The following is a 27,698-nucleotide window of genomic DNA, read 5'->3' on the forward strand; positions in this document are numbered from 1 at the left end:
ACTTCTATTCTGCAAACATCATTTAGCTACTCTGGCCATAGATGAAATGCACATTTTTGAGGACTGAAACCAACTTTGTTTTCCTAAGAACTCCTCAGTATGCAGTACATACTGTATACATGGCTGGTATACAGGCAACTTGGCCTTGTTGATAATTAAATGTTGAAATGCTTGAAATTGCAGTGATTTATAAATAACGTTGACTCAGTACTAATTTTTGTATATACTGTATGTTTGTATGTTTGTATGTTTGCCTGTGCTTCACTGTGTGTGGGTGCTTCTGTGAGTGATATTTTTTTCTTTTACTTTTTTATGTTTTTTTTTTTTTTTAATATGTGTACAAGGTGGAGCTCTGGGAAGATATGTGCAGAGGAAGCTGAGTGGTCTTAGAATTTTTGAGGAGCCATTTGTATTGGTAAGAGAGAACCTGAAGATGGGTGTTGCCATCTGTGAGCAGTGGGTGGTAGCCTGTGATCATCTGACAGGACAGGTATGGAGTAGATCAAAATGGGGAAAAATTATGAACAAACTGGTTTCAAAAACCAATTGATACCCAATGAAAACCCATCTTCACTTTCAAAAAAGAAGCTAATGGGATATGGGCAGTTTGATTTTACTAAATGATGAAAACATATTTATTTTCTCAGGTGTGGAAGAGACATGGACCCCATGCCTGGAAGGGAAACAAGCACTGCCCGCAAACCCTTCATTGTCTTGCAAAGAGATTGGATGAGGTAAGATATGGTTCTGATCCAAGCAAGTAAACACTTTCTGTAGAGTAGACATTATTTTTCCTTTTTCACCTGACATTCTGGTAAAATGGTTGTTCAGCAGTCCTTTCCTTTTTTCTGCTTATTTGTAAATGAGAGTATGTCACATTTAAGTTGAATTTCCACTTGATGTTTTTTTTTAGACCAGCACAAGGAAGAAAGAGTAAACCCTAAATGAACTGATAAAGAGACTCACTTTTAAATGACTTTTTAAGTCTCTTTAAAATACTTTTCTATGATATAGTATTATTAAATGTACTCTTTGTGCAGTTTTAAGATTTTTAGATGCAAAACACCTGACTGATCACAAAGGGTAACCCACTGACTTTGGACATTCATGAACCATTCATACTGTATGTACAAATGTGATCCTAACTTTTGTCTTTGCAAAAATTATGAAGCTTTGTGGCTTCAAAGGAACCTTTTAATGGGGCTTCCTACGAAGGAGTGAGGCACTGAATTGAGACACAGTCCCCTGGTACTGTAGCTGTTCGTACGCATGACAATGATCATTCCCTTGTCACCTCTCTATACTATTGCTTAACTGTGGTACATACAGTATCTATGATGTTGTTAAAACCTTACTGCACCAGGCAAGGTTTTATTTAGCCTAGAAAGGCTACCATGGATTTGGGAAAGTGTCTACGTGGATCCAGAGACATGTAGCAACTGTTACATACTCACAAAAGCCTCTTTCCTCTTTACAATAAAATGTATCGTTTCCCTTGTGGATATAATATTAAGTGTGGGACCTATTGAATATTTTTCCTGTTACAATTTTCCATTGAAGGTCTTACATAGAAGTGTATCAGTATACCACTGAGGGACATAGACTATCTATCGTTTGGACTTTTCTACAATTAAATGTAGAGTCTAGTTGAGTTGTAAATCATATTTTTAACCTGAGCCTGATAACGAAACGCTTGAATAAAACAGTGGACATAGATAACATGTTAATACACTCCCTTTTTTTTCTACCAGGTGGTGACTCTGCGTATGGTTCATGAGAAACTGCTGCATTTGCTTCCAGGAGGGAAAAAGCAAGCTCTGACTTCAGATCGTGTGTTTGAACCTTTCTCTGGACTCAACCCTCTGCATTACAACCCCTACACTGAGGTTAGTTGTAAGGAACTTCATGTGCATGTGTACTATATATGCGTATGTATACGCATGTGAGACTTCTAAATTACCTTGTTTAAACTATCCCCATGCCTCTGCTTTGTTAATAGCAAAGCCTTCATGGATGCAGGCTATGGTGTAATAGTAGGGTTCTTCATTTTGTGGCTGCTTTTTTGGCACCCGACTCATCCTGAATTTACTTGGATCCTGTATATAAGCACCTGTCCTGCACCTGTAAACATAGAAAGCAATAATGATTATTTGGGCATTTTAAGTTGCATGTTCTTCTTAGGCAGGGACTAAACATCTCTCTTTAACCCCTACAATCTACAAATTTTACAGACTCAACAACTGTTTGTGTATGTGTTTGTAGCCTCTTTGGAGAGCAGCAGTAGCTCAGTTTGAGCGCCTAATGGCTCCGCCAGAGCAGGAGGTAGCTGGCAGACTAAAGAGCTACATTGCTGATGTGCAGGATAACCCACAACAGGTAGTGAAACCCACTATGTCAGCTGAGGTGGTAAAATATTTTGTGTAGGTGTGTATTGATATGTTAACTTACCGTATGTGGCTTTGTGTGTGTGTATGTGTTTGTGTGTGTGTTTGTGTGTGTTTGTTGCTATTGTAGCTGTTTCAGGTGTTTCAAAAACACAAGGAGTTGATCAGACGTCCCACCATCAGCAAAGTGCTGCAATCAGAGAGGGAGACCCTACTGGCCAGACTACTGGATTACAGCAAGGGTACACAGTTTTGTCTCAAAGCATGCACTGTAGGTTTTTTTTTTTTTGTCAGTGATAGTGTGACAGTGGGTCATTTCTGTTTATACAATGGAGCTAAATATGGAAAATTTAAACACACTCAGTACTTAAATGTAGCTACCAAATAGACCCACTGAAGAATGCTGCATTTACTCTATGTAACAGTATTAGTGTCCAGACCAGACTGTTAGGTGGTAGAGTTGATGGGGAGGCATGGAAGTAGAGATGTGAGGCAAAGACACTGTGTAAGGTGAGAGAGACAGGTGTATTCCGTTGTTCTGGAAAAAAAACAAACAAACAGGAAGTTAGTTATTATAATTAGGCCTGCTGATTTGGCCCTTTTATCAACATGGTCAGTCTTGATACGCAGTTGTCTGTGGTGGAGGCAGTTACGGTGCTTTAAACCTTTACTACCTGAATACTGCAATTTGAGTCAAAAATCACATTCCTTCACAGTCATAACTGAGTCAAATCTGAAGACCCAGATGTGATACAGATATTTTTCATTTTTATCTTTAGACACAGTTGTCTTAATTTTGTCTGAGGGGGTGACCCACATTGTCAGACTTTGAAAACCCCTGTTACAGATTATAAAAGTACATTTCAAGATACTCACTCTCTTTGGTTGTTTCGGAAATGCTGTAATTTAAATGGGGATTTAAGATGTCCTATTGGTAGAGTGTATGTACTGCCATAGAGAGGCCCTGTCCCTAAAACAGAAATATATTCTTTAGCTGAACCGCAACCTGCTCATGGTAAGTGACCTGGAATAAAAGTGTCAGCTGAATAATAAATGTAAAAATGATTTGTTACTAACAAAAAAAAAATCTGATGTTAATAGTGAACAGATTTGTATTGGGAAAGTCAGTGTTGATACATTGTTTTTCCCTCATCTTCAAACCATCTCTGCTTTATAAATTTTCTTAGGTCTGAAGACTGACTTTGAGAGTCGTTGCCATGGAGGCCCTGGAGACAAGTCTGGGCCTCTTATTGGCAGGAATCTCCCAGAGGTGGTCAACAAAATTGTCTGGGTCCGACAGCTCATACACAAGGTAACTGAGTGTGTATGTGTGTCTGAATATGCTCACATGGGCACATATATGTGGCTGACTACCAAAAAAGGGTTTTAATAATGTTTGTCATCTGATAATTAGACTGCAGATTTTTGCCTATGTCACAAACACAAATAATCCCTATGACAATGAAAAGAATAGTGTACAGTGATTCAGTTTTCTTTTATATTTCTATGTTTGCATTCTTACATTAGGTGGAGGACTGTGTCCGCATAGCTGAGGCTCTGCTTTCAGAACTGTCTGGGTTCAAAGGGTTCCTGCATTTCTGTGATGACCTGCAGGAAATTCTGAGGGCGTATGAACAGGAACAGTTCGAGGACTGGTCAAGAGATATACTGTCTGGACTGGCTGACCCAAAGTCAGGGATCAGGTTGGAAACATTGGACACTTTGACCTTTACTAACAAGACATACAAGGAAAGTTCAGGGCAACACTAAATCTTCATCTTAATGGTCATTGAAAGCATTTAGTTCAATTTATACGTAATGTCCAATGTCTGAACAGTGTCATGGACAGCAGCAGATGTACGTGTACAGATGTACATGTGAATATATATATCACTTTTTCCCTCAATTATTCTATTCCATGTTCATCGTCCCCTTATTTAGCACATTTACGAGGGCACCTCGGTTGCAATGGGTGCTGGTTTAAGTGGATGCTATATTGTGTCTTTCTCCAACGTGACCATCGCCCTCTCTATAGTCTCCAGGCCAGTAACTGTGTGATGGACCTGGACCATGTGGATGGCAGACTGAAGATCCAGTATTCAGACAGACTGGTCAGTCTGCTCAGGGAGGTCAGGCAGCTCTCTGCCCTTGGCTTTCCCATCCCAGCTAAGATACAACAGGCTGCTAACACTGCAGACAAATTCTACAGACAGGCCAATGTCCTAAAACAGGTCAGAGTACGCACTTTCTTTCCTCCTTTATTTATATATTTCTGGTATAGTTTGTCTTAAGCTAATATTTTAAGAAAGAGTTACTGCGTTGTAGGTGGCCCATTTCTACAACACCATTGACCAGCAGATGATTCCCTCTCAGAGGCCTATGATGCTTAGTCTTGCCCTGGCCTTTGAACAGGTCATCAAGGTAAGACTCACACCTGGAAACTATTGTTTTTACCAACTATGCCTTTCATGTTAAATGTTGCAAAAATGCAGTTAGAATTATTATCATTTATTTTTTTTTGATAAAAGTATAATGTTATAAAAAAGAATTGGAAACTGATGACTTAACGGTGCCTAATATTTATTGTGAGCGTGAATCATGAAAAAGAAAGAAGTATGATCTTTTTCTATACGTTTATATTCTCTATAGAAAAGAATAGGAACTGTAGTCCGTGCAGTTACTCTAACAAAAAAACATATTTCAAACATGAGACTTACTTGTCACCTATAAATTGTTTCTGGCATTGATTTCATATCTTGCGCTGGAGAAAACCTTTCTGCCTTTCTTTGTCAGAATCCTCGTTCTCAGTCAAAGGAATCAGGTGGTAAACCGCAGATCACCTGGGACACCCCCAAAGACTTGGAAGTTTACATTGGCAAGCTGCAGTCGGCTGCTGAGAAACTCTCCACTGAGAACAGGAAGCTACGCAAATGGCACACTGACTTCATTGACAAGGTTATATCTTGCCTTTATATTTTGACCTCAGATATTTTGCTGTATGATTGAATACAGAGGCCGTTAGCACTAATTTGAATCATTTTTCGTGTGCACATTTCTTTGGAAACATAATCTGAGATTAATAAATCAAGCCTTGCTGTTCTGCGTATTTGTGTGCACATCTCTCGGTACATTTCTCAGGTGGTGACACTGATGAATGTGGACCTGCTCCGACATCAGCAGCGGTGGAAGGATGGCCTTCAGGACCTCCGTACTGGCTTTGCCACTCTGGAGGCTCAGGTATAGATTACAGTCAGAAGTATATGTGTCTTTGCTGCTGGCCGAAATGAAATTTTTTAATACATATTTTTACAGAATATATTATTTCTTTAATGATGACTACAGGATAAACATTTGGAGAAAATGAGAAAAGTCACCAAGGAGCTCTGTGGTTACTGCTATTATCATTGTAAATAAGCATGATACAAAATTATTTTAGTGCCCATTACTAAGCTTTTCATTGGACATACACAACCTGTACAGCGGATCTTAAATCTCTTCCTTGGATGTATGTCTGTGTATAGGGCTTCAGGTCTAATGACATGCAGGCGTGGCGTCAGCACTGGAACCATCAGTTGTACAAGGCTCTTGAACACCAATACCAGACGGGACTGGAAGCTCTGAACAAAAACCTGCCTGAAATACACATAGACCTCACTTTCAAGTCAGTAGCACATGCTTTCAGTTGTCCAATTTTCTGTCTTGCTCTTTGTGTCTGTTCTCTTATTTAATCTCCCTCTCTCTTCCTTATAATGTAAAGATGATAGCGCAGGCTATCATCTTTTTCTTTTCCTCTCACACATATTCAGAATTTTCCCCTCATCTTGAACCGCCAACACAAACTTCTGATTTTATTTCCCATACCTCTTAATTCTCACACTTCGCAATTTAACTATTTCTCTCTTTGCCTGTCAAGCCTTCTGTTTCTTACTCTCTCATACCAAGACATTATTGATTAGTGTGGATTAAAGAATAAAATGTACCTTTTTTCATTTCTCCTCTCCTTTTTGTGAGTAGACAAGGCCGTTTGCAGTTCCGTCCTCCATTTGAGGAGGTACGAGCACGCTATTTCAGGGAGATGAAGCGGTTCATCTCAATCCCAAACCAGTTCAGAGGGGTCAGTGCCCAGGGGGAGGAGATTATCTTCAGTGTCATGATTGATAGAAATGCCTCTGGGTTCCTCACTATCTTCAGCAAGGCTGAGGACCTCTTTAGCCGCCTGCAGGCTATACAACACAAGTTCAAGGTGCCTGAACAGATTATTTTTATATTGATTATTATGACAGTGATCTCTATTAACCTTCCTGTAAAAGCTTATGGATAATGTTAAGAAAATTGCTAATAAGGTTTCTCTTTGTTAGGTAATTATCACTATTTAAAAACAACCAATGTAATGCACTGCATTCTGTGGCAAGCCTGCTATTCTTTGACACTACGTAGAGTTGATTTGAGTCTGGTCAAAGAAGTCAAGATTTGATCATTTCTAACAGTTGTAGAATATAAATCCATCAATAGTTTGCTCTAGAGCTTAAGTATTTGTTTTTATATAACTTTATGGCTCTACTGTGATGCTGTACTGCAACACTGATACATGACTTTTCACATAATATTGACTGATTAACAGTTTCTGACCTTTTGCTCATTGAGTCATTGCAATGAAACATTGCTGTGATGATTTCTTTGAAAGAATGGAACTTGGATTAGTCATGCTTCTCTATTTACATACTGAGGCTCTGTTTTTTTTTCTATTTTCATTGTCAGCAATATCCCCTTCATACTACCTTGATAGAACAGTGAGCACAGTATATTATCTGCATCGTGTGACCTTTTGTCTGCAGCCATGCATGTCTAAATTGTTGGGGGAAAGCCCTCAGTCACCACTAGACTTCTCTTTTATCTCCCATTTTTTAATTCTGTTTTCATTTAGTCATCTACTGTATGTCTTGTCATTATTTGTGGTTTCTCTCACCTTTGACACAGGCACATTAGAAATGAGGAAATGTGTTATGCACCCAACCTCATTGTGATTCTGTGTGTGTGTGTGTGTGTGTGTGTGTGTGTGTGTGTGTGTGTGTGTGTGTGTGTGTGTGTGTGTGTGTGTGTGTGTGTGTGTGTGTGAATGTTTGTGTGCGTGTGTGTGTGCTGTAGGATTGGGTGGTTCTGGGCCAGGTGGATTTAGAGAAGTTAGTGGAGAACCATTTGAACTCTGTACAGGACTGGGAGAGAAACTTCAAGGCATTGAAAGCCCGGGGGAAAGACTCAGAACGTCTGCCCACGTGCGTATCACATATAAGAAACACAACGAAATATAACAAAGTTATACGTACTCTATGAAAAAGCAAACACATCCAAAATACTTTTTCAAAAGCAAAGCTGGAGAGTGTTACTTACTTGACTTTTATAAAATACATATTCATTTCAAACAGTTGGGAAAGTCCACAACACCAGGGAGTCTAAGATTTAACCAGGATGATCACAATCAGCTATTTTGATATCTAAAGTCAATCACTTGTTAAGAGTGACTGATTAATAAAGCCTTGTCACATTTTGTTATCAACACAAGCTGGGTCAAACAGGTGACAATACTTGAGCATTGGAGGGTTGGTGTAATAATTCATAGCACTGAGGACCAGAGATCAAACTTGACAATCAAACTTGTTTTTTTCCAAGCCGTCTAATCATTTCTGCGTGTTTATTATTACTTTCATCTCCCTGTTAGTTTTAGCTAATGGAACCTAACTGATAACACTCACCTTCTCAGTCTTGATTCTGAAAATTCTTTGTTCAACTTTTAAGAAAAGACCTAGATCTCATCTTTGGTTCTCTGCTATGAATCAGGTTTAGTGGAAGTCTCAGAGTTTTTATCTAGCCATTTGTAGCTGACATTTTATTTGTGCTAGCTAAATTCACCTCTTTAACTCAGTTCCTAATGTGAAAGGTAACAAGTTAAAAAGTTCTTACATTAATTGACACCAAAAATACCGTAACAACTGAGTCACAGGCACTGATCTTCTCCCTCTTCCTCTGTCAGTCAGGAGAGGGTAGATTGTATCACAGTCAACTGTGAGCCAGTAAAAGGCGTCATCGATGACCTGATTCAGAGCCTGTTTGACATGCTGCTTTTATCACTCAAGAAGTCCATACAAGGTAAAGAAAGACACCTGAATTGTCTTTTTACTTTTACTTTTACTTTTATTGTTGTTTGCGGAGTCACACATATACTCTGACTGAACTCCCACTTTTTTACTCCTTAATAACATTAAAAGTTTTTTATATAAACTAATCTGAGTATTTCACACCAATCACTAGCCAAATCTTTCCCCATTTTCATTTCTTTCTCTGTTTTTAGCTACTTCAATTTTGTTTTCCATTCTTTTGGCTCAATGACATCCCCTGTACTCTGACTTTCTGTTTCCTTTTCTGTTTCTTTTTCCATCTGCAAGTCACCTTCTCCTTTGCTTTCAGGCCACACACAGGCCATAGACAGTTTTGTCTCAGAGTCAATGGAGGCCTTGTCCACTCGACCAGAGAACATGGAGGAAATTGGTGCGGCCAGTGGCAAATACAGCCAGATACTAGCCCGCAAACCTGAAGTAAGACAAATAAACTCCTAAACTCTGGTTATGAACTTTGTTAAATCCTAGTTCTAATTCTTGAGATTTATGCAAATAAGTCTCTCTTAGTCCCTTATATATGATCAGCATGGTGGTTTTAGAGAAACAGGTTAATTTTCAAACATTCAGTTGAATCTTTTGCTACATTGACTAAGAAATTTAAAATAAAGTCCTTGAAATTGTTGCTTTTGTTTTTGACTCTATAATGAGATCATATCTGATCATATCAGAATATAAATTATGTTAGTTACCTCTGTCAGTAACACGCCCTGCGTGAATTTACAGTATTAAGTGTAAAGCAAGGCTCTCATATTCCATGTCATGTTATATGTCTGATATTTGATATATAACATTGTCTTGTAATTCCATGTGGGATTGGCCAAATGTTTGACATGACATGACAATCCAAAGTAACTAGCTAATTAACAACATTATGTACTGTGTGGGTATAGATCCTACCTCAGTTCCAGTGTGCTGAGGATAAGAACCGCTTGCTGAGAGCGGTGGCTGGGGCAGGCCTGGACTCCCTGTCCTCTCTCAGAGCCAAGTGGGACAAACTGGAGCTTGTCATGGAGAGTCACCAGCTCATGATCAAAGAACAGGTGACATCAAATCACAAATCAACACATGTTGTAACATTCATCGCAAAGTTTCTATAACAGAGAATTCTGCTGCTATTTATTTATCTGAAGTCTTTCAGCTCTTCTTTTCGGTCTCTTGTCTTTCTTTGCGTTTGCCCATTTACAACAATCACCCTTCCTTTCTGTCTCTCGCTGTGCTCTTGTGCTACTTGCTTTCTCTTGCCCTGTTGCTCCCTTAGGTCAAGGTAATGCGGAGTAATGCTGCTGGCCATATCGACGCATACAGGGCGGATCTGCAGCGGTTTAAGACCCGTTGGGACCAGCTGAAGCCTAAAGATGAGATGCTTGAGACTGGTGATCATGCTACCCTTCTTGCATGCCTCCAGACCATCAGGGACAGGCAGCAAGAGTTCCAGGAGCTAGAGCTTGTGCGCAGTAAACTGCTGTAAGTTCTTTTTAATACACTGAATTTTTAGCGTTTTTTCCTTCACTGAGAGTCAGGACAGCTGATAAGGATCTTTATTGCCTTCATCTTTTTAGAACATGCTTCGTTAGATAAAATGTGGTTATAAAAATTACTTTTCTGTCGATGAGATTTTTAAGATTATAGCCATTTAGATTATAGCCACAAGATTGACTAATAATTCAGATACAATATAAAGGTTTGTCACTCAATAGGAAACAGCGTCTTTATTTTATTTATTATTGTCCTTTTGGTTCCTGCTTTCTGTTACCTATAGATCTTTTGTAAAGCTACTTAGCTTTATTACTGATACATTTCCATCAACACACCGAATGTGAAACTAATTAATTACCTCTCCTCTCCTCTCCTCTCCTCAGTGAGGACTGTGCTTATTTTGACCTGGAAGCTCCAGATTTCTCCATGGCGGAAGAGACAAAAAGAGACATGGAGGAGTACAGCCAGATGTGGGGTCTGTATGAGGACTGGCAGCAGGGCCTCACAGAGAAGGCCCAGGAGGACTGGATCACATTCAGGTAGAGGATCAAGTTTGGGTTTGTTGTTGATAGGTCTATATATTTGTTTGGAGTTGTTTTTTGGTCATTATTGTGTGTTCAGTTGTATGTTAATTAATATTTTTCTTTTGTTTTATAGGAGTAAGACGTATTTGTTTGAGGAGTTTCTGTTTACGTGGCAGGACAGACTAAGGAAGGTGGAGCAACCTACAGGCATGTCTGTTAAGCTACAAACAGAAGTGGACAAATACAAGGTAGACAGTAGTACAGTTGAAGGAATAATATATAATTATCTTATTTTCAGTTGTAGCACATGGAGACCACATACTCAGTAGGTGGACTGTGGACTGTGGTCTGGATCTGCAACGAAATACAATTTATTTTGACCTAAAGCAAAATTTCATTTCAGTCTGACTCAGATCACTTGCGAGTGACACATGGCTATCATGTCACCCCACACACGTGTTTTGGCTGCCAATAGTTGGAATTAGCAAGAATGTTATCTGGGTTAAAAGCCTGAATTAAAAAATTGAAACAGCATGTTTAAATTTAGCCGATGCAAATAAAGATTAAGTGTGAAAGCAGTGTTTACGCATGAGTAGACTAAGAAACCCATGTTCATTTTATTTGGGGAAAGGATTAGACCAATTTGCAGTAAAAAACTGGCCATTTTGAAGAGTGATAAAATACCGCCATGACATAGGAACTGTAAAACATCATCAGCTGAAGTTGTCACGTCAGGCTACCAGTCTAATGGAAACAGCTATTTCAACTTCAAATATAGTGAAATACTTACCACATTTGCTCAGCAAATGTCATGGCATTCAGCCCGTTACATTATGCAATATCTTTCATGCAAGTGGAGACTTTTTGTGGCAATATAAAAAAAAGTCAGTCAATCACCAAAACCAAAAAGGGACATCCTCTGTGGATCATAAGATGCACACAAATTTCATGGTACCAAACAAAACAAAAAGAAAGCCTAATAGTTGTAAGACATTTAGGTGCATGATAGTGGTCAGAGTATTGTCTTTAGAGTAAGAACTGAATGTCTTTGCAAATATGAAAGAAAACCACTTATTATGATTTGATAGGGGATCTCATTCCAGATCTTTGGGTATTTTTTTTTAGTGTTTGTGCTTTTATTTTCACACTTTTCCATCTGTATGTCTAGAACATGATCCCAGTGCTGAAGTACGTACGTGGGGAGCACCTGTCCCAAGATCATTGGTTGGACATGTTCCGTTTGCTGGGTCTCCCAAGAGGGACAACGTTAGAGAGACTCACCTTTAATGACCTCCTTAGTGTGGCAAATACCATCACAGAAAAAGCCTTGGAGCTAAAGGTTTACACACACACACACACACACACACACACACACACACACACACACACACACACACACACACACACACACACACACACACACACACACACACTCATGCAAATACATATACATGCTTTGTGGAAGCACACTACACAACTCTTTAAATGGTTCATATTTTTTATATGATATCTATAAAAAATAGGAACTGTTTTGGTTTTGGTTTTTTAGACCATCGTTATTGCAATAAATGACAATGGACACCAGGGGGCAGCAGCAAGTTAGAAACTGAGAATACAGTATATTGACATTGTATGGGCTTGTATTTGCATTAAATGCCCAATTTGAAACTTTTTTCCATATAGATTTACAGGCTTATTCGCATACAGTATATCATTAAATAGTTTGATGTGTAGATAAAATATGATCATTTAAGTATTTCTGAACTAGTTATAGTTGAAAGTTTTCTGCTGGTCCCACAAAAATCAGTCATGTAAACAAATCTTTAACAGCATCAGAAACCACTGATATCTTGGACTTACATACAACCTATCAATCAATTTGGGAGAGAGAGATGGCTTGCTGCTTGTGTTTTGACTTTTAGTGGTCAGCCAACACTTTTGTTTTCATTTGGACCTTATATATTACTTTTAAAAAGTTTTGTTAAATGCCAAAATGTTTTTTGTTGTTGTTTTTTTTTAACTGAAGTGTTTAGGCCATTAAGGACTGATTTAACTGATAATTGCAGTGTCTTTATTTCTTATCATTACTCAGTAATTGATTATATTCAGTAATTGATTATATTCAGTCATGATATTGTACATTCATACATTGTACAAATGATTCTGGCAAAGATAATTGTACAATGTTAATAATATCAGCACAATTCTTAGAGTTTCTATGCCTAACATTATATTCCTGGCAAGCCACGTAGAATATTTTCAGAATTTGTAATTTGAAAATTTGGCTAAACTTGGCACCCAGGTGGTGCAGAGGTAAAAGTTCTTGCCAACCACCCCGGTGGAGTAATATTTGTGGATCTTACAGGATGCCTGGCACTGGTTTTATAAAATGTATATAAAGTGGTGAGTGAACACAGATTACCAAGCTGTGTGTGCATCTCCTGCATTTAGGACCTGAACAGCCGTGCCCAGGCAGAGGTGACGATCAGAGAAGCCCTGAGGGAGCTGGATTTGTGGGGAGCTGCAGCTACCTTCAACCTCACTGAGTACACAGACAGCAGTGGCCGCACTCTCACCTTAGTCAAGGACTGGAAGGATATCGTCAACCAGGTAGACTCACATATATAAACACAAAACACACATTCATTTAGTGTGTTCTCAAAGTGATTCAGGGTTTATCTTAGGCTGTCGCTGAAGTTTTTAGTCAGTAAAGTAAAATGCAATTTACTATAACTTGTTATAGTTTTATTAGCCACACTTTGACCGTAACCCACCTGTAAATCTTTGATTCAGCATAATGCTATTTAACAAAAGAAGATGGTATACAAAAGTGATGCCTACATGCAGAGCAATGTTCAAGACTTCCTTAGCTGTTGTTGTCACTATTCACATGGTCAGAACTTTCCCTCGCTTCATTACTTTTGTTAATCATTGTTTCAGACAGGTCAATTAAAGGATCTAACTTACAGTGACCATTGGGATGCACTAAAATGTCTTCAGGAAAATGAAGACATACGTATCTACTGGCACATTAAATAAAAGCTCAAGGATTACCACACATTGGCTTTATCACCACTCTGCCCATCCAGGTGGGAGATAACCGCTGTCTGCTGCAGTCTCTGAAAGACTCTCCCTACTATCGCAGCTTTCAAGACAAGGTCAGGTGAAGGGCTTGAATCAATGCACAAACTTTTATAGTCTTTTAAGTGCTTCATTTTATTTTCTATTTATAAATGATACATCATGTTTTAACTTAATCAAATAAATTGCTGTTTCTGCTACTGGTGCATTGTTTTTGTTATTTGTGTTCCACTCATATATCGAGATTTAGTGAAGCAGCACTAACCATTGTTACTATATTTACTGTGTGTATATCCAGGTCAGTCTCTGGGAGGGTCGTCTATCAGACTTAGATGAATACCTGCTGAGTCTGAATGCAATCCAGAGACGTTGGGTTTATCTGGAGCCTATTTTTGGACGAGGGGCATTGCCGCGGGAGGAGCCCCGCTTCAAACGGGTTGATGAAGACTTCAGGTACTTTGTGTGTGTTGTATGTGTGACTGTATCACATATAGTGAGCTTTTGCTCTATTTTGTAAATCAGTTTTCAGCTAAATAAAGCACTATTAATCATTCACCCTTAAATTTAAGCTTATAGTGTGTATACAGGCAGTGTCAGATTCTATATCGATATCATATATGATGGTAATTTTTTTCTTGCTGCGCAGCACGTTACAGCAAATTGTATTATTGGAGCAATAACAATAATTTATTTGTCTTACTTATTGATTAATAATATATCAGCCACCAATATTTTGTGTATCCCCACAGTTTCTTTTTATGTTCCAGATCTATTATAGCTGATATTATTATAGGTATATACATTATAAGTATAACAATAAGATTATCTGTCTTTTGCTGGAAGAAATGGAAAATTACATAATTATATTTTATTATTGTCAGAATGTGTTTTATCAGTAACAAAACACTTCCTTAATATGTATAACAGGTCTATAATGTCAGACATTCAGAGAGACAATAGAGTTGTTTCTCTGAGCTCAAGGGCTGGCATCAGAAACTCCCTGGTCACCATACTGGATCAGCTGCAGCGCTGCCAAAAGTCACTCAATGAGTTCCTGGAGGTACACACGTACATTTTTGTGTCCAAAGACATCTGTGCATGCATAACAAGTCATGCAAGAATCACAACGTCTTTTTTAAGCATTTGTGTGTGGTTATTGCAGGAGAAGCGTTCTGCCTTCCCAAGATTCTATTTCATAGGAGATGATGATCTGCTAGAGATTCTTGGACAGGCAACCAACCCAACAGTCATCCAGTCACACCTCAAGAAACTCTTTGCGGGTCAGAAACCTATGTTTTGTTCTATTCTGTATTCTGTTTTGTTAAACTCAGATCTATTCTGTTTCTCTTATTTGCTCTTTACTCTTTTCTTCGCCTCTATTCTGTCGCCCTCTCATCTCTTCCTTGGATCTCTTGTAGCATATTCTCTTGGACAGGGAAAGTAATCTGTGTATGTATTATCCGTGTAGGCATCCACAGTGTTGTCTTTGATGAGCAGTGCCAGTTCATTGTTGCAATGTGTTCTTTGGAGGGAGAAATAGTGCCACTCAGAAACCTCATACGCATCTCCAGCCTCGTGGAGGTAAAGCTGTTGTGCAGAGTTTTGTGTGAAAGTATATATTGTATGTTCTGTGTTGGATATATGTCTGTTCGGACATTTGAAGCTTTGCATGTATGTGTTTTGTTTCAGTGTGTTCAAAGCAGAACATAATGTGTTTCATTTAAGAGTTTTATACAGTGCTTTTATTTGTACATATTTGTGGCTCTGTGTGAACTGTTTTTCTTCTTTCTAGGTGTGGTTAAGTGAGCTGTCTGTGGAAATGAAGGAGACTCTTAAACACCTGCTACATGAATGTGTGTCAGCAGGAAAGAAAGGGGAGGTGGACCCCTCACGCTACCCATCACAGGTACACACATGCTTTTTATATAAAGTAATTGTATATGAAGATACAATATCTGTTTTTTTCTGTACATTCCCAAAGGCCTTTGAATTAGCTGAATGTCTTTTCAGCAGTAGAAACTGTGCCACATTTAATTGTTGTAAATTACATGTATTTGTAGTGTTTGTTCAAGATGAAATTCAAGACCATATGTCAGTAATTTCTCAGTTGTAAGACAGTGTGACCCAGGATGTGAAATGACAGAATTTTTCCTGTAAAAGCATCTTCTTAACTCTGAAATGTATGAACTTTATATTATATTTTTGGTGTAGATTCTTTGTCTCGCTGAGCAAATCCAGTTTACTGAAGACGTGGAAAGAGCCCTAAAAGATCAGAATCTGCAGCAGCTGGAGCTGGAACTCAATGCCAAATTAGAACACTACACTACAGTGGACACTAGCTCTGACAATCATGCTAACACAGGTAGGTAGGTTTGTGCACTGGCAAATATATGTGTGTCCTTTCAGACTCTTGTAACTTCTCCCAGAACTAACAAAAATAATAGTGTTACCAACTTTCAAATTACTTTATCCCACTGACACATTACTTTATTTATTTGAATTTGACCTTTCTGTAGTAGTTTTACAGTCTGCGATGATTTGATAGAAACACCAATGTATTTACTTTAAAGACGTTAGCTGTAGCTGTTAGCAACATACACACTGACTGTGTATGGAGTGTCAGAACGACCCGGAGAGAATCCATGTGTTTGTGTTGACTTGCATTTTTTTACTGACTTTATATAAAACAATGCTGCCTCCAAACTTTGCTATAGGTTCTTTCTGAACACTCTAAGTAGTCAAGTGTTTGCTAACATGTTAGTAATAACAGCTTCATAAGCTGATAATATTACCAGGCTGTATGACTGTCAACTTGTTTTTGGTGTTCTTCTTCTGACCCCTAGTGGCCAAAAATCAATTCATTTTTAAACACGCACATTGGTGAACCATTGGCATGCACATGTTTCATGCTTGTTAAATGAAAATAGGTAAATGATGGTAGGAATGGTATGAAATAAATGACACAAATGTTGAGTCAAGCAATGTATGCCACTGGTGACATCACTCATAGTGAAAATGCCAGTGTGTCCTCCAAGTTTAAAAGACCAAACCTTCTGTCTTTCTCTTGTATAAGTGCATTCACAACGCCTTTACCTCATTCCCTAAATTTGCTCAGCCATATACTGTATCTTTGTGTGGTGTTAATAACCAAACTCTGATCATAATCTGGGATGTCATTCGAGATGGAGAGGATAAAACAATGTCTGATCTGAGACTAATAACCAGGCAGTCAGAAGAAGCTGAAATAAAAAATAACCTAGTCTATGCAATTTTTTTTGACATAAGGTCATTAAATGTAGCGATGTCTTTGCAGCAAACTAAATGCATGATTTTATGCTGCTTTCTTAGCCCCATTTTTTTCTGCAGCAGATCGCTCAGCCCTGTCCTGCTGCTTGGTTTCTGATACATTCTTGACATTATTAAGCCCTCTGCGACTGTCCTTATAAACAGTTGCTCCTTGACACTTGCGATCTGTTCCGTTATCAGATTCCCTCTTGTGTCGTTAATGATTAAACTCTGATCATAATCTTGAGTTATTAATAATGACTGAGAGATTCATGCCAAATGACTGCTCTTTGGTGAAACTCTGGATAGCCAGTCAGACACAATAGCATGCAGAGGGGCAGAACCCCTAAAGCTGCAGACACAGTAGCTGGCAGGCTAATTTAATGACCCAAGGCTAAATATAAAGCAACGTAAAGGATAACAGCTGAGTCTTCTTTTTTTTAAAATTTTATTTATTTATTTTTTACAGAATTTGAATATGTAAAAAAGACTTTTAAATTTAAATCAAGGTTTATTATTCATGCATGAGATGAAAAGCTCCTCCATAACCCTGGTAGTGGCATAATTTCATGGGACATTACTGCCAAATTCCAAATCCTCTGTCATATAAAAATGCATCTATTAAAGCATTGCCAGTGTTACTGGGGGCAAGTTTTCTTAATTCTCTACTTTAGCGAGTCAGTCAGATTTGTAGAATAGAATACCAGATATTTCGAGACGTCACTGTGATAAGGACTATTATATATTTTCAGATAATATGGTTCATTTTGTGAATGTCTTGCATGCAAAACCTTTACCATTCACACTTGAAATGGAATTCATTTCAGCGATAACATCTCATCAAATTACTGGCTCTCTTAAAAAAAAACAGGTAGTCTGAAGGGTCTGTAGTACTGATTAAAGCAACAAAAGTAATGGCAAGAAGGATAATCACATTACCCAGTTTACATAAATGGGCTATTAACCCAGGCAGGGAGCTATCTCCCCTTTTGGTAGAGCGATAAGACAGGATGGTGTACATTTGGCAAGGTATTCTGTATGCCTGTGGGGCAAGGCTGACATCAGTGATGCATTCCTACATACAAGGCACCTAAACCATCTACAGTACCTAGCAGATGGCATGTGAACCCATAATAAATTACAATATCAAATCCCAGCTTCAGAGATGGATGTAGAAAAGCAATCCACAGTGAAGACCTGTGATTCAAAGATCTAACCCTAAAATTTCTATATAAAAAGTACTTACTCACTATAGCCCTACTGGATTTTCAGGGTTGTTGCTGAATTTTGACAGTAAAAGGAAATTCTGTTGATTATATACTGTATATGTATATTTGTAAACATAAATAAACATACTTAGTTATTCATATTTAGTTAGTTGTGACCAAGATATGCACTTGAGGCAGGGCATTTCTCAGTCAAACAGTGAACTTTATGTATTATTCTTAATATAATTTCATCATTCTACTCTGTTTTCTTTTTAATTTTTTGCTCAACTGTGACACTACTCTCTTCTCAAACTACAGAGGGTACTAAATAATTAGGGATGCTGGACAAGTTAGGAACAATTAAAACTGTTGCCTAAAGTGCCTTTTTCTGCATTTTGTGCAATCATTGACAGTTAAGCCAGTATTTGTTGATGATACTGACTTCCCGAGATATCATTGTGGCTGTATTTATGTCTGACGTTTTCCTTTCTAAATTGTTGTTTCAAAATTTCACCTGTTTTGTTTGTTTGATATGATTCTGCAATTTTACTTTGAACAGCTTTCCTTACAGATGACAAGTGCAGGTGTTTTATGGAAACATATAAGCTATTGTTATTCTGTCTGCTTACAATAAAGGTCTACCATCTATTCTCAGCAAAGCAGCTAAAGGAGTGCCTGGCAGGGTTGTCTGTCTAATAATCTAATGGCCTTGGGTTAATATCAAGCCCAGAATACTAAATAAAGTACTAATTAGTCTGCTAGATATTAAGGTAAAGATTAATAAGAATTTTACATATTTAATGAAGAATAGGGAGAAAGAGAAATTTATGTTACAGAGATCTTGAATTGGATTTGAAAATCGTGTAGTTTTTCCCTTTAATCCAACAGAACTATAAAGGGGTGTATACAGCACTCTGTATAATATATGATAATACAAATGTTTCTGTTTACTGGTGTGCATATTTATATTTTTAATTACAAAAGCAAAATAGGTTTGGCCTGGTTGAATACTGTATGTGACACTATATATTACATCCTTATTTATTATCAAGTTTGTTATGTGTGTAATTTTACAGATCCTACCATTCTGATATTCATGCATGTCTTCCTGTACAGAGTCAAGTGTCCTGCAGCTGAAGCAGAAGGCCTTAATTCTGGATATCATCCACAACATCAGTGTCGTGAAGCAGCTCAACCAGGCAGAAGTTACCAGTCCTGATGCCTGGGCCTGGAAGAAGCAGCTTCGCTTCTACATGGGACCAGACAAATGCTGCTACATACATATGGTGGATGCACAATTCATCTATACATATGAATACCAGGTGTGTTTGCATGTAGTTAGTGTACATACTCTTATTTGTAATTGACTAGACAAACACTCACAAACATACACTGATGTTTCTAGGGCTGCACCTTACCTTTATTTACGTATTTCTGTTATTTTCTGATTAATTTAGAATATAAAACCAAAAAATAACTCTAATAAATTACCAAAGAGGTAATTAAATATGCTTACTTTGCTTGCCTGTATAAATAGAAAAACGGTAAATATTTATTTTTACTGCAGTGGGTTAAATGATTGGTAATTTTCATAACTGGTTCAAATAATTATCTGTACTTTGACTATTTCCCCAAGATGATTCAATGGGAATTAACAGCAGTTAATGAACAAATATGTATTAGATGTGCTCATGCATGCACAGTCTGTCTTGTCAAACTTGAAAATTCAGGTTTACTTTAACTTTTTGATTTTATACCTATTGGGGGCACTGTTTAAGCAGAGATGAGGACCACTGAAGGTACCTTGCTGTATTTCACCCTCTGTAGTTCCTTTGAAAAACACATGCTAGAGTCCGTCTCACTCATTTTCATTTTCTCTTGCTTGTCCTTCATTTGTTTTCCATTCCTCACTCTTTTAATCCACCATTGCTCTGTTTGCCTTTATCCTTTGCTGGCTTCTTTCCCCCTCGCTTGTGTCCCTCCACCCTTCTCTCACTCCTCATATCCTTACTTCTGTCTGCTCATCTCAATGTGTTTCTGTCATGTTTTTTCTCATTATCGCTCACTTTCTTCTCCATCCCAGGGGAATGCAGCTAAGCTGGTGCACACTCCACTGACTGATAAGTGCTACCTGACTCTGACACAGGCCATGAAGATGGGGCTTGGGGGGAACCCTTATGGACCTGCTGGCACAGGAAAAACTGAGTCAGTCAAAGCCCTGGGGGGTCTGTTTGGACGCCAAGTGCTGGTGTTCAACTGTGATGAGGTATAAAGATACTCTTAGAAAGTATGTGAGCGGATTTAACATCTATAACTTTGAGCACTTAATCTAAGACTACACCTCATGTTGTCTGCCAAAACTTTATATTTCTGGACATTATTCTGAAAGCAAAACACATATGTAGGTCCAGGTATACACACTGGAATTAGCATATCCATGGTTTGCACATGTGGAAGTAGGCAGATGCCCAGTGACCCCTTAATTTTCTAATCAGTCAATGTGTCAGCGCACACACATGCAAATTCACAAAAACATTGATAATTGAGAACAACTTTCAGTGAGAACACACAATATCTTTTTTCTGGTTTGCGTCGGTCTGTTTTTCAGGGTATCGATGTGAAGTCAATGGGACGAATCTTTGTGGGCTTGGTGAAGTGTGGAGCATGGGGCTGCTTTGATGAGTTTAACCGTTTGGAGGAAGCAGTGCTATCTGCAGTTTCCATGCAGATTCAGGCCATCCAAGACTCTCTAAAACATCACAAGTACACATGTGATCTGCTGGGGAAGGAGGTCAGAAAATAAGAGTAGATGCAGATAAACATATTGATGTTTCCAAGTACTGATGCCAAAAACCAGTAACTCACCATTTCTCAAGGCCACTTTCTGTCTTTCAGTACCTCTTTAGTTATTATATCTTATGTTTCATATCTATATTTTACTTGTTTAATTCACTGGCTTGTATATACACACATACTTGAACACACACAGTACCAGTTTTTCCCTTCAACCTGCAGTTCTTGTTTTTATGTTAAATCCATCTGTTAATAAATCAGTCAGTTATTAATTCATCCATTGTGGAAGAGTTGGTTGGGTCATTAATCATCAAGCAATCAATCAAACTATTTTCGTGCTAGTATAAAACACATTTTATCAATGAGAATAACTTTTCCTTCTTCTCTTCATTCTCCAGGTGGAATTGGATCCAAACTCTGGAGTGTTCATTACATTGAACCCAGCTGGAAAAGGCTACGGAGGCCGACAGAAGCTTCCAGACAACCTAAAGCAGCTGTTCAGGCCTGTGGCAATGAGCAGGCCAGACAATGAGCTCATTGCTGAGGTCATCCTCTACTCTGAGGGCTTCAAAAATGGAGAAATACTGGGACGCAAATTGGTTGCAGTTTTCAACCTGGCCAGGTAGAAATTGTTGGGTTAAGTCTTTTTTTGGTTTGGTGTAGGACTGACGTTGAAGGGAGTACGAGTAGGAGATTTATTACATTGTCCATAAACTTATCACTAGAATACTGATTATATGTGTATCACCAATCTGGTCTTCTGGTCTATGTGGTTCACTAAGTGGTGTTTTTTGTGTTTCAAACTGAATCATGCTGTGTGTGTTCAATTTATTTGAAATGATCTAAACTGCCACTAGCATCTATTGCAGTCTATTGATTTTGTGAACAGGTTATCCTCTACCTCCCACCCCTTAGTGCTGTAACCAGTACTACAGTTAACTGAGAGTGTGTGAGTATGTGTGAAAGTGTGCCTTTATTTGTCTCTCCAGGGAGCTGTTGACTCCACAGCAGCACTATGACTGGGGTTTGCGTGCTCTGAAGACGGTGCTGAAGGCCTGTGGCAGTCTCCTGCAGCAACAGAGGAGGAGTCATGACAAGGACAAGAGTAAGACCCCCCCGGCTATTTTTTTTATTATAATGTACAATATCTCTGTGAGGCATTTTTACTTTTCTAACAGTGGGGCATGACGGGAAAGTTAAGAGAAAGTGAGTGCACATTTTTCCATGACCTGGAGTCACATTTATAGCTGCCACAGTACCAAAACTTTTTTGTGTTGGGTAAACAGAACTACACAAAGTATATGGTACAGACATCTAGCAATTGGGAGTACATTTGACAAATGTGGCTAATGCAGAGCACCAAACTTTAATGACTGAAAAACACATGTTGAGGTCTACAATCTCATGCCATCAGGGTGTGAAAACAGGCAGGCCTACATTCTAGCCAAACAAAATACTGGGTGATTTCACTGATGACTTCTCTCCGTCTGAAGTTGACGTTGTGCTAATCAGTTGAATCATTTGGCGTGGAAATAAAAAATAACCCTCTGTAGGTGTAGAGGCCTGGTTCTGACAAGGAAGAGAGTGCATGATAGAAAAATGATAACAACTTTGGTTCTGCTGCATTGATTTTGACTGTCCATCATGAGTCCAAAAATGTTGTAAGAGCACAATGCAAAATTAATGGGGTACTGTTATGTATTCTCTCAGCCCATGAAAAATTTGAATGACCCTTCTACAGATGATTTAACTGGTTACATTTAGAAAGGGCACAGTGTATAGAGATTGTTCTAGTAATATAGTATAGATAAGATCAAAAAACTGATGTGCTCTGAGGGAGTTAATATTTAAGATGGCAAAAAAGACAATTGTGGGATTCCAAAACAAAACACATTTCAGAAATCATTCTACATAATTTAAACAATGTATTTGTAGTCTATATTTTACTGTTCGTGTAAAGTGTGTTGAAGAGGGTAGAGAGAATATTTACATTGTCATTGTTCTTTGACATTAAGATAATGAATTTGCTGTAAATAAGGATTTAACAATTGTTTGCAGTGTTACTTACACTTTATGGGTAAGGAGTCTACTAGTGTCAGTATTGAAATCCGATAAGGAAAAGCTATTAAAAATTAATCAGTCACATTGAATTGAAATTGAAAAATGCGTCCGGAAAGCTCAGTGGTACTAAAGTAGTATTTTAGTGATGACTTCTAAAGTCATTGTTGATTTGAGCATCGGCCACTTGATGAGATAAACAAATCTTTGAATGTTCTGCCCAGTGGTTCCGAAACCAAATTATTCTGGCAATTATGGCATGTGATTCTTTGATGCCTGTTTGTTCTGGCTTGTGGCTGCCTGCTCAACAGATCACAATTAAATATAACACAGAGACAGAATGGTCAACAGGCTGCAGACTGCCTAAAAACTAATTGAAGTTAATCAATATATATACCCCCATCTTCCCTTCAAATCTCTGCTTTTCAGTACTTTCCCCTCTATCTCTTCATTTTCCTCTCTGCCTCTTCTTGTACCCATCCCTCTCTCCATTTTAAAAAAATCCTTCTAATGTCTACAAATGTTTTTTTTTTATTATTAATAATTCATATTCACATATCTGTCATTTAACAGTCAGAGCAGTCAGACTGACTGTAGTATATTTACATAGCTTATAATGTCACTGTAGTGCACTATGTTTAAGTAAAAAGTTGCAGGTTTTCCACTTCTTTTAAAAAAAAATAAAGTCAATAATCTGAAAATTTACTTTTTGTCCTTTGGTCGAAGTGTGTCTAAAATGTAAGCATCTGTAAGCAAATGTAAATAGTAAGCATCTGACCTAAAAGACACAAAATTGTAGAGCTGATGAAACCTATTAGAGGACAAGGTGATAGTGAAAATTCAACTGGTTTGGAGATGTTTATCCTGTACCAAACAGGGTCACACTGCAAAATGTTTTGTTTATCTGTGTCTCTATGTGAATAGCTCTAAAATGCAGTTTGATTAACACAATTCATTAGGGTCCTTGGACATCTAAAGGCTCTATTGACCAGAGATGTTTCTCTATACACCCGCTGTTCTTGCCCTCTAAATCCTCTAATATACACACATCAATTGACATTTAGTCTAAATGCTCCCTTTAAAAACTCTCTTCCCTTGGGCTTTTCACTTGTCTGTACTTTGGTCCTTTTCCATTCGTTCCCAAACACTTTGCCAGAGTTCTGTTGTTTACCTTTTCAGTACCTCTTTCCCCACCTCCTTCCCCCTCCTTCTGACCCCTTGTTATCTCTCTCTCTGATACCTGGCTGTCGGTGCTGCTCTTGTCCCACACGTTCTCACTCGCTGCCCTCTGTTCCCAACCCCCAACTTCCCTTCATATCTCTGCTTTTCAATCCCTTCCCCTCTATCTCTTCATTTTCCTCTCTGCCTCTTCTTGTACCCATCCCTCTCTCCCTTCAAAAAAAAAAAAAAAATCCTTCTGTTCCACCACCCGCCTTTTATATGTCAAAAACACACAGACACATACAAACACACACTAAATGCACCTCCTGTCTGTCAATGAGTCCCCAAGGTTTTCTTGTGTTTGTCTTTGTGTGTAGTCTGGCCAAGTGTTCCTCTCTGCTGAGAAAAAAAAACACATTTATGCCTGCAGGGAAGGCCAGCATCTTTGGAAAATAGAACAAAAGTATTGACAAACTCTTAAATCGTGACAAGCTTTGGTAATTAGCACTTTTATAACAGGGCAACACGACTCGAAAAGTTAACTTTCACAACCTTGTGTTTTGGGTTCTCTATCAAGCCTGTATTATTTATTTGCTTCTATGCATCTAGTCTTCTTTCAGTGGCATAAAACAATTTGTATTAAATCAATCTCTTTCATCTTCATTCAGTTCAGGAGAGTAGTCTGGTGGTGCAGGCATTGAGACTGAACACAATGTCCAAGCTGACGTTTGCCGATAGCTCCCGGTTTGATGCTCTGGTCAGAGATGTCTTCTCTGGGGTTAATTTCACTGATGTGGAGGACCAGATACTCATGCGTGCACTAGAACAAGTCTATAAGGAGGCACGACTTGAGCTTATACCCAGCCAGGTGTGTACATGAAGACATTTATTTATTAGCTGAATATACACATTATTGTCATGATACATTATGTCAACCGGTATTTAGAGAGCGTTTTGGATAACTCCATACAAAGTCATTAACATTAACACTACGACAACTGTTGGATAGTTTTTAGAATGATGAATTACTGTTTTTTCATCTCAATATAGCTGAAGAAGGCATTGGAGTTGAATGAACAGCTGAGACAGCGCATGGGTGTAGTTATTGTAGGGCCAAGTGGAGCAGGGAAGTCTACACTCTGGAGGATGCTTAGGGCTGCTCTCAGCAAAACAGACAAAGTGGTGAGTAAGAGACAAACTGCCTACCTGGATTTTCATTCATCGATTCAGACTGTACATATATTCAAAATGCTGTCTTATTTAGATATAAAGCAGCATGAAAAGCATTTATTTGAAAGTTTATGGGTCAGTTAAAAAAACATTCCCCATGTTGAGTGCCTCCTCGCTGATGCTGTATTTTTGTAGGTGAAGCAGTACACAATGAATCCCAAGGCCATGCCCAGACAGCAGCTACTTGGACATATAGACATGGACACCAGAGAATGGGCTGATGGTGTCCTCACACACAGTGCCAGGAATGTGGTCAGAGAATTACAGGGTAAGAAGGAGACGCCATTCAAATAGGTGCAAATGGGTCATAATAATCTGTCTTGCTCAGCCAGACATGAAGTTTGGTCCATAGTATTGGCTACTACTTGTAGAGTATATTGCACCCAGTACACTCTACAAGGACCAAATACGTTTAGCCTAAGTTGTCTACATTTTATTATACTCTGCACTGGATGTATTGAGGTTAATGTACTGTATGTATCTACAGCATATATGTATATGTATTTTTCTGTTTTTTAGAGGTGAGCTCATGGATTGTGTGTGATGGTGATATTGACCCAGAGTGGATTGAGAGTCTGAACTCTGTGCTTGATGATAATCGGCTATTAACCATGCCTAGTGGAGAACGCATCCAGTTCGGACCAAATGTTAACTTCTTGTTTGAGACTCATGACCTTAGCTGTGCCTCACCAGCCACCATCTCTCGCATGGGCATGATCTTTCTCAGGTCAGTCAGCCTATACAGACAAGGTTTTACTTGTTTATTTGTACCAAATTCCATCTTTCTATACCAGCTTGTCTCACGGATTTTTTTTTTAACCCCCCTTTATCCAACTTATCTTTTTAGCGATGAAGACATTGATGTGGGTGCCTTGGTGAAGTCGTGGTTGAGAAGTCAGCCTGAGGATTGTCGCAGCAACCTAGAAAACTGGCTGGGAGACTACTTCCAACGAGCCCTGGACTGGGTGGTCAAGCAGGTCACCTTTGCTCTATCCTACTTCTACATACCGACTCAAAAACAGTCAACACACATTGAACTAAGGGTTTAGGTCTGGATGCTGAAACAGCCCTGACACAGTTTTGCATGCACTAAACAACATGAAGCAACATTTTCTGTGTACATCAACACATAGCCATATTGGTGACTAAAATAACTTTTTGAATAAATGACCTCCATGTACAGTTGGCAGTGGTCATTTTAATGGATTTAATTGCTAACATACAAGAGTGTGATAAACTCCAAAATCACTTTTGACCAGGATTACTGGATAAATCCAGTTATCATATCCTGTTTAGTTAAGTAACACACATGTACTCGGTTTTCTCTTGTTTAAACCCCATTTATTCCAAAATCTTTGTAGATTTTTTTTCAAACTTGTATAACCTCTTCTCTTCTTCTCTCCTTTCATCAGAATGACTTTGTGGTGGAGACTAGCCTGGTGGGTACAGTGTTCAATGGTCTGTCACACCTCAATGCCGTGACAGAGAGAGGTCAGTTTATTGTTGGTCTTCTTAGAGGTTTGGGAGGAAACCTCAGCGTCAAAACACGACAGGAGTTTGCAAAGGAGGTAAGGACCCCCTTGTTTTTTTGCATGGGCAGAGGGCGACAGTAAGAACAGTCTAGTTTTGGGATTTAAATTTTATTCATGTCTCAACCTTAGAGGCATGTTTCTTACATGAGGTCTTCTTAGCGGGAACTGATAAGAAATAGGAGGATGAGTCATCATTCAAGTACTAATGCAGGATATGCACCTGGTGGGGAACTTTCGTAATGCCACTAATCAGAAAGGTACCATCCCTGGTCCTGATGTGTGCTATTTTTTCTTTGTACTTCTCTAGTTGCTGAGCTGGGCCAGGGAAAGCCCACCAGACACCAGAAAACCACTAGATACCTACTATGATTCTGACAGCGGCCATCTAGCAGCTTATATATTCCAGCATCCCGAGGGTCTCACACTGGAACAGCTCTCTCATATGCACACACTTCCTGTTATAGAGACGCCAGACATGCAGAGAGGTCTGCACTGTTTCTCCCTATGGCTCACTGCTCAGCACAGGCAGCCCTTCATGATTGTTGGCCCAGAGGGCTGTGGAAAGGGGTAATTATACATATGCAGTAATAAAGGCACACACAAATACTTGCATAATCATAAACATAGGAGTCATAGACACACACTTGCAAAATTATACATATGGAGATACACTGTATACTGTATTTACACTTATTCACAAAATCACACACAATGCTAGAATGCAATGTAAAAACAAAATTAAACTCATACTGTTAATATTGCTAAACCAGGATTTTGGATATCTTGACATGGA

The 27,698-nt window shown here is 38.6% G+C and overlaps 1 protein-coding gene across 1 annotated transcript in view; it reads left to right on the forward strand.

The window, feature by feature from the left end:
- The window catches only part of LOC120792359 (cytoplasmic dynein 2 heavy chain 1), a 119,090-nt gene that overhangs the window by 3,377 nt on the left and 88,015 nt on the right, over positions 1–27,698 (forward strand). Inside the window, exons 7-47 of the mRNA XM_040131496.1 lie at positions 345–490; positions 648–734; positions 1,752–1,886; positions 2,263–2,376; positions 2,515–2,626; positions 3,572–3,696; positions 3,912–4,087; positions 4,420–4,615; positions 4,710–4,805; positions 5,178–5,339; positions 5,523–5,621; positions 5,906–6,045; positions 6,399–6,627; positions 7,530–7,657; positions 8,413–8,528; positions 8,847–8,974; positions 9,448–9,597; positions 9,816–10,021; positions 10,417–10,572; positions 10,691–10,805; positions 11,726–11,896; positions 13,009–13,167; positions 13,647–13,715; positions 13,937–14,091; positions 14,566–14,698; positions 14,801–14,918; positions 15,107–15,219; positions 15,431–15,544; positions 15,850–16,000; positions 19,248–19,453; positions 20,215–20,397; positions 20,740–20,922; positions 21,323–21,546; positions 21,914–22,029; positions 24,812–25,011; positions 25,194–25,325; positions 25,509–25,641; positions 25,893–26,100; positions 26,221–26,350; positions 26,786–26,941; positions 27,213–27,472. Of these exons, the coding sequence (XP_039987430.1) occupies positions 345–490; positions 648–734; positions 1,752–1,886; positions 2,263–2,376; positions 2,515–2,626; positions 3,572–3,696; positions 3,912–4,087; positions 4,420–4,615; positions 4,710–4,805; positions 5,178–5,339; positions 5,523–5,621; positions 5,906–6,045; positions 6,399–6,627; positions 7,530–7,657; positions 8,413–8,528; positions 8,847–8,974; positions 9,448–9,597; positions 9,816–10,021; positions 10,417–10,572; positions 10,691–10,805; positions 11,726–11,896; positions 13,009–13,167; positions 13,647–13,715; positions 13,937–14,091; positions 14,566–14,698; positions 14,801–14,918; positions 15,107–15,219; positions 15,431–15,544; positions 15,850–16,000; positions 19,248–19,453; positions 20,215–20,397; positions 20,740–20,922; positions 21,323–21,546; positions 21,914–22,029; positions 24,812–25,011; positions 25,194–25,325; positions 25,509–25,641; positions 25,893–26,100; positions 26,221–26,350; positions 26,786–26,941; positions 27,213–27,472 (6,130 nt within the window). The remainder of the gene's footprint in view (positions 1–344; positions 491–647; positions 735–1,751; positions 1,887–2,262; positions 2,377–2,514; positions 2,627–3,571; positions 3,697–3,911; positions 4,088–4,419; positions 4,616–4,709; positions 4,806–5,177; positions 5,340–5,522; positions 5,622–5,905; positions 6,046–6,398; positions 6,628–7,529; positions 7,658–8,412; positions 8,529–8,846; positions 8,975–9,447; positions 9,598–9,815; positions 10,022–10,416; positions 10,573–10,690; positions 10,806–11,725; positions 11,897–13,008; positions 13,168–13,646; positions 13,716–13,936; positions 14,092–14,565; positions 14,699–14,800; positions 14,919–15,106; positions 15,220–15,430; positions 15,545–15,849; positions 16,001–19,247; positions 19,454–20,214; positions 20,398–20,739; positions 20,923–21,322; positions 21,547–21,913; positions 22,030–24,811; positions 25,012–25,193; positions 25,326–25,508; positions 25,642–25,892; positions 26,101–26,220; positions 26,351–26,785; positions 26,942–27,212; positions 27,473–27,698) is intronic.

The sequence above is a fragment of the Xiphias gladius genome, chromosome 7 (assembly GCF_016859285.1).
Source record: "Xiphias gladius isolate SHS-SW01 ecotype Sanya breed wild chromosome 7, ASM1685928v1, whole genome shotgun sequence".
NCBI classification, from domain to species: domain Eukaryota; kingdom Metazoa; phylum Chordata; class Actinopteri; order Istiophoriformes; family Xiphiidae; genus Xiphias; species Xiphias gladius.